Source organism: Dendrobates tinctorius, unplaced genomic scaffold, assembly GCF_039654945.1.
Source record: "Dendrobates tinctorius isolate UK_male_01 unplaced genomic scaffold, ASM3965494v1 ptg000126l, whole genome shotgun sequence".
In the NCBI taxonomy this organism is placed as follows: Eukaryota; Metazoa; Chordata; class Amphibia; order Anura; family Dendrobatidae; genus Dendrobates; species Dendrobates tinctorius.
In genome coordinates, this window is record NW_027361794.1 from 29,419,968 (window position 1) to 29,432,884 (window position 12,917).

At 43.5% G+C, this 12,917-nt stretch overlaps 2 protein-coding genes across 2 annotated transcripts in view; one reads left to right on the top strand and one right to left on the bottom strand.

Moving 5' to 3' along the window:
• The window catches only part of LOC141047127 (uncharacterized), a 91,640-nt gene that overhangs the window by 33,178 nt on the left and 45,545 nt on the right, over nt 1–12,917 (top strand). The window lies entirely within an intron of this gene.
• LOC141047126 (uncharacterized) lies at nt 1,568–12,303 on the bottom strand. Its single transcript, XM_073542086.1, has 3 exons — nt 12,256–12,303; nt 12,002–12,057; nt 1,568–2,393 (listed from the first exon to the last, which is right to left on the bottom strand). The coding sequence occupies exons 2-3, from the start codon at nt 12,006–12,008 to the stop codon at nt 1,642–1,644; spliced, it is 759 nt and encodes a 252-aa protein (XP_073398187.1). The 5' UTR covers nt 12,009–12,057; nt 12,256–12,303; the 3' UTR covers nt 1,568–1,641.

Here is a 12,917-nt window from a genome sequence, read left to right on the forward strand (position 1 = left end):
CATTTATTTTTCAACAGGACAATGGCCTCAAACGCACCTCCAGGCTGTGTAAGGGCTATTTGACCAAGAAGGAGAGTGATGGGGTGCTACGCCAGATGACCTGGCCTCCACAGTCACCAGACCTGAACCCAATCGAGATGGTTTGGGGTGAGCTGGACCACAGAGTGAAGGCCAAAGGGCCAACAAGTGCTAAGCATCTCTGGGAACTCCTTCAAGACTGTTGGAAGACCATTTCTGGTGACTACCACTTGAAGCTCATCAAGAGAATGCCAAGAGTGTGCAAAGCAATAATCAAAGCAAAAAGTGTCTACTTTGAAGAATCTAGAATATGACATATTTTCTGTTGTTTCACACTTTAATTATATAATTCCACATGTGTTAATTCATTGTTTTGATGCCTTCAGAATGAATCTACAATTTTCATAGTCATGAAAATAAAGAAAACTCTTTGAATGAGGAGGTGTGTCCAAACTTTGGTCTGTACCGTATACATGTATACAGTGTATTACATATTTACAATTTATTAGTTTTTTGTGTTATAAAGTTGTATTCCAATAAATAGATATTATGTTCTATCTACATATCTTGATTATTGGATCATAGAAATGATTAAATGTCTGTTGTTCACATTGTACAACAATAAATTTTTCACTTAAATATAAGCAATATATGTGGGAGTTGGAGTCGGTGTAAGGGAAATTGAGGAGTCGGAGTCGCAGGTTTGGCTTACCGACTCAACAGCCCTGCTGTTGAGTTAATTTTCCCCTTCACCATTGAGGTCTGATGAACTCCCTCTTCTGTGAAGGAAGGTAGTGAGGCTGATTACCAAGCACCTGAGCAGGATGATGGTGACTGGAATTGCTGACTGGATATAAGGCAGCCGACGTCCTTCTGCCTTGCTAGTGATTTCTCAGAGGGATTCTAGGAGACCAGTCTGATTCCTGTTCCTCAAAAGCTAAGTTTTCTGCTCTGCTTTTTGCATTTGTGTTTTGGTTTTGTTTTGCCTTGTTTTTCTGGAATTCTGCCATTCCCTGCTGGGGTGAGCTGAATTCCTTTTTGCTCTGTCTTCAGAAAATACCTGAGTACTGATATAGTCTTTTGAAGCCTAGCGTCTTCAGGGCTTTTTTCCCTATCAGTCTGTTGGCTCTTGTTTTGATAGGGTTTTGGTGGATTGCAGACAGCAGCTTTTCTATCCTGTCCTATTTAGTTAGCTTGGGCCCCATCATTTGCTCAGCCTATCTTTCTATCTGTGTGAGTGTTTTTTCATCTTGCTTCACCGTCATATGTTGGGGGCTGCCTATTGCTTTGGGGTCTGCTCTGGGGCAGTTTAGATTTCCCTTTCTGTCTTTAGGTTATTTAGTTCTCCGGCTGTGATCGAGGGGTCTAGGGCACCGTAGGAACCCCCCACAGCTACTGCTAGTTGTTGTTGATAGGTTCAGGGGTCTGCAATCCGATAGCTGCCAACTTCTCTGGTTTTCTGGACTTAGCTAGTATTTCTGTTTTTGCCTCCTACGGTGACTCATTCATAACACCCTGCTATGAACATAAAAAAGGCTTCTCCCCTATGTGACGTCTCTGATATTTATTAACAGTTGATTTCCAAGTAAAATATTTCCCACATTAAGAAAATGAAAAAGGCTTCTACTCTGTGTGACTGCTCCGATGTCTAACAAGAAGAGCTTTCCGTTTAGAACATTTCCCACATTCTGAACATGAATATGGCTTCTCTCCTGTGTGAGCTCTCTGGTGGCTAACAAAATGTGATTTACGTGCAAAACATTTCCCACATTCTGAACATGAAAAAGGCTTTTCGCCTGTGTGAATTCTTTGGTGTTTAACAAGATTCCCTTTATGGTTAAAACATTTCCCACATTCTGAGCAGGAAAAAGGCTTCTCCCCTGTGTGATTTCTATGGTGATTAACCAAATCTGATTTCCGGTTAAAACGTTTCCCACATTCTGTACATGAAAAAGGCTTCTCTCCTGTGTGGGTTCTTTGGTGATCATCAAGATTCCCTTTCTGGTTAAAACATTTCCCACATTCTGAACAGGAAAAAGGCTTCTCTCCTGTGTGAGTTCTATGGTGAGTAACAAGCAGTGATTTATGTGCAAAACATTTCGCACATTCTGAACAGGAAAATGACTTCTTTGCTTTAGGAGCAGTTTGTTTTTTATTGCCTCTTTTTTTACTTTGATTTTCCTTAGTAGTCAGTAATGAATCAGAAGATGGGACCTGTTTCATAGGATCAGATGACAGATCTTTGCTGTGAATGGATGATGATATATCTGGAGTAATAGCAATCACTTCAGTTGTAGCTTGTAGGATCTCAAGATCATCCGATTTAAAAGTTGAATATGTCAGCTGTCCCTCTGATCTCCTGGTACAGTCATCTGCTAAGATAAAAACAATTATTACTTATTAATAAAATATCCTTGAGTTTTATATTTTTGAACATTTCTACTTAAACTGTCCATAAAAATGGCAAGCTATGTAAAAACTTTAATTATTTACCAAGACAATGACAGTTCACAGTCTAATAGAAAACCTTGTTGGATGAGCCAGTAGTGTGCGGTGTTCAACTGTTTGTTCATTCTGCCTCCCAAATATCAAATAAAAAGAAACCAATCAATGTTATGTAGGCGAAAATAATACCAATTCTCATCTCACAAAAACAAGTCCCCACTCAGGTCCATCATCTGTCAGTGGAAAAACAGAGGTTCCCACACTATTAGTGGCCCAAAGGCTGTTGAAAAGCAACAAGGTTTCTATAAACCAATCCAGCAAAATCCGCTCTCACTTCGGAGTCTTGCAGTGTGCGCCAACAACATTTAGGATCCCTGTATTCAGCAATATTATAGTGAGAAGAACCCACTTAATTTTTGGTGTGTGTCTCCTGGAGCACAATCTGGGCACTATGTGCTGGGTAAGAAAATGGCAAATGTGTAATTTTCACTCTCCAACATCCACTGCGTGTTAATTTCCAGAAAGAGGCTGTGGAGTCAAAATATTCACTCCTCCTACACAAGTGGTCAAAATTGTTGGAACCCCTCGTTTACTGACAGATAAACCCACAATGGTCACAGAAATAACTTGAAGCAAATGAAAGTCAGATATTGCTTTTCAACCATGCTTCCACAGTACTTTAAAAAAAATAAAACTCATGAATTAGGCCTGGACAGAAATTATGGTGCCTTTAACTTAACCGCTTTGTGACCACCAATAGTACATAAATGTCGGCGCTAGCAGGGCTTTGTGCAGCACTGACTTTTATCTACGGTCGGCGGTTTTGTGCTCATCAGGCCCCCATGTACCTTATAACGAGGGGATTCCAGCGCACAACGTATCCTGTGACCCTCGACCTCATTGAGACCTGGTTGGTTCAGGTCCTTATGATGTCAGCATCACACCAGGCAACGAGACAAATCACTAGGAAAGTTTGTTGTAGCAGCGAACTTTCCCGGGCAATCTGCATCATAAAAACACTGTTTCTCCTCAGATCTCCTGTCAGTGAGAGATTAGAGGAGAAACAGTGTTACAAGTGCTGCTGGCACCAGCTGTGTCAGTCAGCGATTGTGCTATAAAGTAAAAAAAACAACTAAGGCAGGTTAGGGTTAGTGCTATAGTTAGGGTTAAAAATGACAAAAATCTTGGCACTCAATATGTGAAATATTCAGACACTTTTATTTTGTGCATCCAGACAGAAAGGTTTAAACGTTTTCAGTCCAGCATAGGACCTTCATCAGAAAAATCTCGTTTACTGAAATAAATAAATCCTTCCAATGGTAGCCAAAAGAAGAACAAAGTAGAGCGCCTGGATGGCCAGTGGAAATGTTAAATGGCTGGCGTCTGGAAAGCGTATGTGGACTGAGCCGTCCAAAATTAGAACAGGCAGCTGTACAGCGTAGGGCTTCAGAAAAAGGACCTCTAGGGTCACTAAAATAAGGAGTGAAGACAGCACTGATAGCAGTGGTTATACAACCTCTAGAATTGAATTGCACTGGTGAAGCCCTGGTCCGTGGTCTGGCTGCCCTGTGTGTAAGACTGAAAACGTTTAAACCTTTCTGTCTGGATGCACAAAATAAAAGTGTCTGAATATTTCACATATTGAGTGCCAAGATTTTTGTCATTTTTGATTGATGGGTTGGATATCCGACTTGAGCACCAACAACCAAACTATTCCTGAGTGCCGTGCTCTCTTTATAGGATAGTTAGGGTTAAAGTTAGGGTTACTGTTGGGCTAAAGTTAGGGTTTATTCTAAAGTTAGGGGTAGGTATTGTGAATTCTCTTACTTCTGGGTCAGGGCTCCCTCTGGTGGTTACTGGAGGTAGTGGAGCTGGCCGGATTGACAGAGGTCTGCCACCTGATGATGATGATGATTGGAGATCTGGGGTTACTGATTAGAGTATTTAAGTCAGCAGACTTCCTTCAATCCCGGGTGATGATTGCTTTCCTGTGCATTCTGAGGTCTGATGTCTCCTGCCCTGATCCTGCAATGTTCAGCTAAGTTGTTCATGTGCTAATCCTTTGCATCTGATCTGGTTTTGTCTCTTTCTGCTTGTTGTGAGGGTTCAGCTTGCTCCCTGCTGGGGGCTGTAAGAGACCACCGCTCCATATGTTACAGCTTGTGTCAGTTTGTTCAATCCCCTGTTATATTAGTCTCTTTTGCTTTGCTTCCAGTTCATATCAGAAAGCTGATATAGTGGGGGCGAGGTCGTGAGACCTCAGTGTTTTTTTGTACATCAGACATGTTGGATTTTTCAGGGTTTTTTGCGTGATTGCAGACAGTGTCTTTCCTTTCGTATCCTATCTAGCCAGCTTGGGCCCCATTATTTGCTCAGTCTATTTTCTGCCTGCGTTTGTGTTTTATCTTGTCTCACCGACGATATATGTTTGGGGGCTATCTATTCCTTTGGGGTCTACTCCAGGGCAGTTTAGATTTCACCTTTCTTGCTTTAGGCTTTGCTAGCTCTCCGGCTGTGCCAAGGCATCAAGGGTATCATAGGTACGCTCCACGGCTGCTGTTAGTTGTGTTGTTAGGACTAGGGATCTGCAATCCGCTAAGTGACCAACCTTTCTGGTTTTCTGGTGGCCTAGCCTATTCCTGCCATCCTCCTCGGTGACCTGTTCATAACAGGTAGGCTAAAGAATTAGGCTTTTCTCAATTGTCTCCCCAATAATTAGGTCACATCAGTCACGTCGTAGTTTTCTACTTACGGGAAAAAAAATAAAAACGAATAAAATGGCCCGTCAGTTTTATAGTGCAGAGGAGGCTTATGCACTTTTATGTTCTGACAGTGAAGAAAGTGCAGTGTCAGATGGCGATGAGGATGGCGAGGGCTTTATTAGCAGCCACAGTGATAGCTCAGAAATGAGCAGTGATTCTGGTCCATCCTCACACACAAGGACCAGTACAACAAGAAGGACAAATAGCGCTTCTGGAGAAATGTCACCAACTCAGGGAACAATGCCCAGTACTAGCGTTGTCCCTAGTGCTCGCGAATTGGCGCACACCAATGTCCAAGGGGCTTTGCCTCTTGATGTAGCATTTCTCAGAAGGGAGGCTTCGGATTCGGCTACTCCATTCATCCCTAATTTTAATGCCACTCCTGGTATAAATGTGGAGGTGGAAAATTTTGGACCAATTAATTTTTTTAATTTGTTTATGACAGCTTGCAAGAGCATATTGTCCTACAAATTTATATGCGTCCAAATTCATCAGCCAGAATCCACGATCCTATTATGCTAGGTCAAATTTATGGTACCAACTAATATCCTAGAAATTAAAACATTTTTAGGACTTACATTCGCTATGGGGCTTGTTAAAAAACGATCATTCAGTCCTATTTGTCCAACCGCCCTGTTCAAGCCACCCCTATGTTTTCTGCCATTCTTCCTAGGACCCGTTATGAAATGCTCATGAGATTTTGGCATTTTAACGTCAATAGTCAATGCCTGCCCAGAGATGTCCCAGAACATGACAGACTATTCAAAATCAGACCCATCATCGAATACTTGACAGAAAAGTTCTTATAGCTCTACACCCCAACAGAAAACATTTCCATTGATGAGTCCCTTGTAAAATTCAAAGGAAGACTGCACCTCAAGCAATTTATTCCTTCTAAGAGGGCAAGGTTCGGAATAAAGCTCTATAAAATGTGCGAGAGTTCAACCGGATACACATCAGCATTTCACATTTATGAGGGGAAAGACAGCCAACTAAACCCACCAGGATGCCCTACTTATCTGAGGACATCTGGAAAAATGGTTTTAAGTACCAGGAAAAGATCACTGAAAACCTTGTTTTTGAAAATGTTGTCCCTGCCAATCCTTTAGAATCTGATGTCAGAAGACTCACTGAGCGACATTTTATTGCACTCATCTCAGTAACTGAAACAAGAAAGAACACCCAGAGAAGATGTTGTGTATGTTCCAAGAGACGAATGAGGCATGATACTTGCTATTACCCACAATGCCCATCATTGCCAGCCTTATGCCTCCATGACAGCTTTCAATATAGTACACTATAGGAACAAAAAAGCACAAATAGGGTCTTATCTGGGTTAATAATAAATATAAAAGAAATCCACTCACCTATTGCAGGAGAGATCAGGCATGTATGATTAGTAGTCAGCTGCTGCACATCTAAAAGGTCAAACAAGTGACCGCTGATATATCAATTCTTATGGAACTAATTTATGGACTTCCATGCACTGCTTGACAAAATACAGGAGGTGGCTCTTTTACTTAAAAATGCCTGAGAGGGGTGACAGGTTCCTTTTAACATTTTCCGGGGGTAGGTCTCCAGAGACACAAATTGGGCACAATATATTGGGCACTACAATGACATTTTTGCAATTTTTGCTCTGAAACTTCTTCTAAGAGTTTCTGGAAATCATCCATGTAGTGAAAATGGTCACTATATCCATAGATGAATTCCCAGAGGGGTGTCATTTCCGAAAAGGATCACTTCAGGGGAAATTCTGGTGTTCTGGCACTTAGAGGCTCTCCAAAGGGCAACAACAGCAGAATCCCCCCTGAAGTGACCCCATTTTGGAAATGACACCCCTCTGGGAATTGGAAATGACACCCTTCCTCGAATTTATCTATGTTATGAATGGGTCACCGAGGAGGAAAGCGCAAAAGGCTATGCCACCAGAACACCAGAAAGGTTGGTCACTCAGCGGATTGCAGACCCCTGATCTTAACAACACAACTAGCAGTAGCCGTGGAGCGTTCCTACGACGCCCTAGACGCCTCGTCACAGCCGGAGGACTAACTAAGCCTAAAGACAGAAAGGTGAAATCTAAACTGCCCCAGAGCAGATCCCCAAAGGAATAGACAGCCCCCAAACATATATTGTCGGGGAGACACAGACAGAAAATAGACTGATCAAATGATGGGGCCCACACTGACTAGATAGGATAGGACAGAAAAGGCACTGTCTGCAATCACGCAAAAACCCTACAAATTCCAACATGACTGAAGCACAAAAATACTGAGGTTAGCACAACCTCGCCCCCACTAAATCAGCACTCAGGTGTGAAATGGAGGCTAGCAACAGGCTAATACAGCAGGTGACTGAGCAAACAAACACAAGATACAAAAATACAGGGCAGGAGCCAGAAGCCCCAGGGGGAGCCAGCTGACTCCTGACAGCAAGGCAAAATCAGATGCAAAGGATTTAGCAAATGACACTTAGCTGGAAAATGCAGGATCAGGCAGGAGACAGATATCCTCACTATGCACAGACAGGAGTATCCCCGGCAGCCACTGAGAGAAGTCTGCTCGCTTATGTACTCCCAGTCTCTACCCCCACTTCTCCAATCATCCTCTGCAGCTGTTGGATTAACATCAAATTGACCAGCTCCACTACCAGCAGTATCCACCAGAGGGAGCCCTGCCTCAAAAGTAAGATTAAGAGAGTTCACAACACATCTATGTACACCCATAGTTTTACCTATGTTGACCATATACTTATCTACCTATTTTCCAATGTAAAATCTGGGCTTAAAACAACGTTTTAGCGGTAAAAATGTACCATATTTTTCGGACTATAAGACGCACTTTTTCCCAAAAATTTTTTAGAGTCGGAATATACTTACAAATGCTGCGGCGCATCGCAGCAATGGAGCTGTGGGGACTCCGGCTTTGACAAAATGGTGGCGGAGGCCCCTCGCAGCACAGAGCACTGCCGCCCCAGCACAGAGCATTGCCGCCGCACCAGCACAGAGCGCTGCCGCCGCACCAGCCTTGACCACCGAACGTCTGTGACCACTCATGCACCTTTGCTGATCCCTCCCAGTAAGCTGAATTCAGACTCTCCAAACGCGACATGGCAACCGCTAATTATTCCAGCAAAGTTTACATTCAAAAAGTCAAATGGTGCGCTTTCCCTTCTGAGCTCTGCCGTGCGCACACACAGTAGATTTCCCCCAAATATGGGGTATCAGCATGCTCAGGAGAAATTTCAAAACAAAACGTATCATCCATTTTCTCCTGTTACCCTTGCAAAAGTAAAAAAAAAATTAGGTCTACATGAAAATTTTTGTGAAAGAAAAGTAAATGTTTATTTTTTCCTTACACATTCCAATCATTCCTGTGAAGCACCTGAAGGGTTAAGAAACTTCTTGAATGTGATTTTGAGTACCTTTAGGGGTGCAGTTTTTACAATGGTGTCACTTTTGGGTATTTCCTGTCATACTGACCCCCCCAAACTCACTTCAAAGGTGAGGTGGTCCCTAAAAAAAATGGTTTTGTAAGTTTTGTTGTAAAAATGAGAAATCGCTGTTTAGCTTTTAACCCTTATAACTTCCTAAGGAAAAAAAATTTGTTTCCAAAATTGTGCTGATATATATATATATATATATATATATATATATATATATATATATAGTTGATATAGATGCTACTGTGCAGGCGCCGCCATCGCCGGTGACATTTTGCTGGATGTAATTTTTTTTATAAGCCCAACAATAGCCACAATATTATAGGCATGTACATATTTTAATTGTCTCCCATTGTAAGATCTTTTTATATCTCTGTAAACAGTGCCTACTTTTTGGAGTAAATATAAAATTTATTAGTTCCGTCTCCTTGTTCTGTGACGAATTCACGTGCCTATAAGCTAATTACGCTACTATTTGGGTTGGCTTCGGAACCCCTGTATTAATTTTAAATATTAATATAGAGAATCAGAAGTTGGTGGCAGCGGTGTGTTTTGGCTAGGTGGGTAGAGCTGGTAGTGACTGAGCGGGTTTTATAGGCAGATTGTGTAGCTGCGGCCAAAGCATTTATAATTCCCTCACTGCAAGTGGACCTAATAGCCATTGCACAACAAGTAGCCCGTCCGGCAACTTCCTAGGTGCAGTTTTCTGACTGACCTGAAGGTAAGGGGGGGCGCCTGCGAGCTCCAAAGTGGAACTGGAAAGTGGGATATACATAAATCTCGGCAGTTCGTGACATATTGTGGCAGCAGTGGGATATCTACAATAAACCCCTGCGGTAAATTGTTGGGGCAAGACAAGCTTGCTGCTTTCATCACATTGTTGACAGCAGTGGGATAACTAAGATAAGCCCCCCTGCACATGTGATAGCCGTGTGCGGTCAAAGGTCACACCACTGTCCCCTCCAACCTCCCTTATCTCTGCCGAGGAATTTGGCACACACTTCAAAAATAAGATCTACCAAACAAGCCAAGTCTTCATCATTCAACCAACACAACCCCTTTGTATACCAGACCACTGCCCAAACCCCATAACCTCCCTCTCCAACATCGCTGAAGGGGAGCTTAATTGTCTCTTCTCCAAATCGCACCTCACAACCTGTGCACTCGACCACATCCCATCCCCTCCCCAACTTCAACACCACACTTATCTCATCCCTAACCCACCTCTTCAACCTATCACTAACGTCTGGTACCTTCCCTTCTGCTTTCAAACATGCCACAATCACGCCTATCCTTTAAAAGCCAACCCTCGACCCAACCGCAATGTCCAGCTATCGTCCAATATCACTGCTCCCATTTGCTTCCAAACTCCAGGAGCAGCACGTCCACGCTGAACTTTCTTCCCATCTATCATCTAACTTGCTCTTTGACAATCTACAATCTTTATTTATGCCCCCATCACTCCACTGAGACAGCCCTGACCAAAATTACTAACAACCTAATTACAGCAAAATTAAATGGACAATACTCTCTACTCCTGCTTCTAGACCTGTCTTCTGCATTCGACACAGTTGACCACTGCCTCCTACTACATATCCTCTCCTCCTTTGGCATCAAAGACATCGCCCTATCCTGGATCTCCTCATACCTTTCCAACCGCACATTCAGCGTCTCCCACTCCCACACTACCTTCCTCATCCCACCCTCTCTCTCTGTTGGAGTCCCCCAAGCCTCTGTTCTAGGACCCCTACTCTTCTTAATCTATACACTTGGCCTGGGGCAACTCAAAGTCCCACAGATTCCAGTACCACCTTTATGCCGATGACACTCAGATCTACCTCTCTGAGTGGGTACATTTTGGGTACAACATTTTGGCCCAGATGTCACCTCTCTGCTGTACAGAATCCCGGAGTGTCTATCAGCCATATCCTCCTCCATCTCCTCTCGCTTCCTCAAGCTCAATGTGGACAAATCTGAAGTCTTCTTTCCTCCATCTCACAGATCTTCCTTACCTGACCTATCACGATTAATGACATCACGCTTTCCCCAGTAACAGAAGTCTGCTGCCTCGGAGTAACCTTTGACTCTGCCCTGTGCTTCAAACCTCACATCCAAGCTCTTTCTACCTCCTCTTGCCTCCAGCTCAAAAATATTTCAAGAACCCGTCCTTTCCTCAACCTACTAAAATACTTGTGCATGACCTCATCTCCCGCCTCGACTACGGCAGAATTCTTTTCTGTGGTCTCCCTGCTAACACCCTCGCACCTCTCCAGTCCATCCTTAACTCTGCTGCCCGACTAATTAATCTCTCTCCTCGCTACTCCTCCACTTCTCCCCTCTGCAAATCTCTTCACTGGCTCCCACTCCCTCAGCGTATCCAGTTCAAATTACTAATACTGACCTACAAGGCCATCTATAACCTGTCTCCCCCATATGCCTCTGAACTAATCTCCCGATACCTTCCCTCACGTAATCTCTGGTCCTCCCAAGACCTCCTCACCTCCACAATTATTCGCTCCTCACCCAACTGCCTCCAAGACTTCTCCCGAACTGCCCCAATTCTCTAGAATTCTTTGCCCCAACAAGTCCAAATATCAACCACATTTGGATCCTTCAGACGGAACCTGAAAACCCACCTCTTCAAGAAAGCCTACAGCCTGCAATGACCCCGCTACCTCTATCGGGGATATCCCGGGGATATCACCTCAACCAACACCGGAACTGCTACGACCCACCAACCTACTGTCTCCTTACCCACCATCCTGTAGCATGTAAGCCCTAAAGGGCAGGGTGCTCTCTCCCCTCTATCAATCTGTGATTGTTAGCTTGTTTACTGTGACATCTGCAATTTGTATGTAACCCCCTCTCATGTACAGCACCATGGAATCAATGGTGCTATATAAATAATAAAAAAAAATGTAATCAGAGCACCACATAAAGCCCCGCCCAGAGCATGAGAATCTCATTAACTGAAAACTACAAATACAGATTACACAACAGTAAACCAGAGTTGCATTCATTTATGGTGGCTCATTGGAGCTACTATGAATCCTGAGCAGAAGATTAGAGATAGTTTTGCTCCCCATTTCAGGAGAGATTGTGCAGTAATCTGAATTCCTTAGGATCAAAAACAATGTAATTGGTTGTAAGTTCTATAGAAAAGGGCTTTCAATGCCCAAAGTCATTTGAACAGTTTTGGGTGGAGGAGAATGTTGTGGTCTAGAGGCAAAATGGTGATCATGGTAATACGGCCGGACTACACCACCGATGAAGCAGCCAAAGCCAGTGACTGAGAGGAATCTGTGACTTCTCTGGATTCAGTGGTTACTACTCACCATTCATCACCCCTCACATATGTCTCTGTAGTATTAATATGGGTCAGATCTTCACCCTGAAACAAATATTGTAAAAGTCACCGACAGATGGAGAAGTCCCATCTATGATCAGCTCTAATCCTGCCATCTCCACCGTTCTCATCACACAAGTATAAAACATATAATACTGGTGGATAAAACAAGACTGAGCATAAGACCTTCACAGCCGTCTACACATCATAGGGGAGATCTCCTGACACCTTCTCTCCATCTACCTGATGATCCTGAGGAGCACTGGGATCTTCTTGGTTACAGTCCTGTGGAAGAAGAGGATGGGGACATCTCTCTGGTGTTGTCCTCTTACTAGATAGATCTGGAGTAAACACATACAGGGACTGAATTCATTCTCTACATACAGATAATTATAGGCCGTGTGTATTTAGTCCTGTCTATTACCTGGAGATGTGAGGGGCTGGGGAACCTCCATTATGACGTCCTTGTACAGATCTCTGTGTCCTGCTAAATACTCCCACTCCTCCATGGAGAAATAGACAGCGACATCCTGACACCTTATAGGAACCTGACACATACAATGATACCGTCATCCCCCGATCCCTTCATAGTGTTACTGTATAATGTCCCTGCATTCCCAGCAGTGTCACCTCTCCAGTCAGCAGCTCCATCATCTTGTAGGTGAGTTCTAGGATCTTCTGGTCATTGATGTCCACATGGATCAGGGGGAGAGGTGGAGGCCCCGTGATTGGGCTCAGGGGTCTTTCACATCCCTCAGACACAGGGTCCTGACAGCGATCACTAGAGGTCTTCTTCACCACTGTGTAATCCTGGTTATGGAGAGACACATTAATAAATCTCACTCCAGACATTTCCAGAGTCCTCACCTCTCCAGTTCTGTCCATCTGTTATTCCCATAGATAAG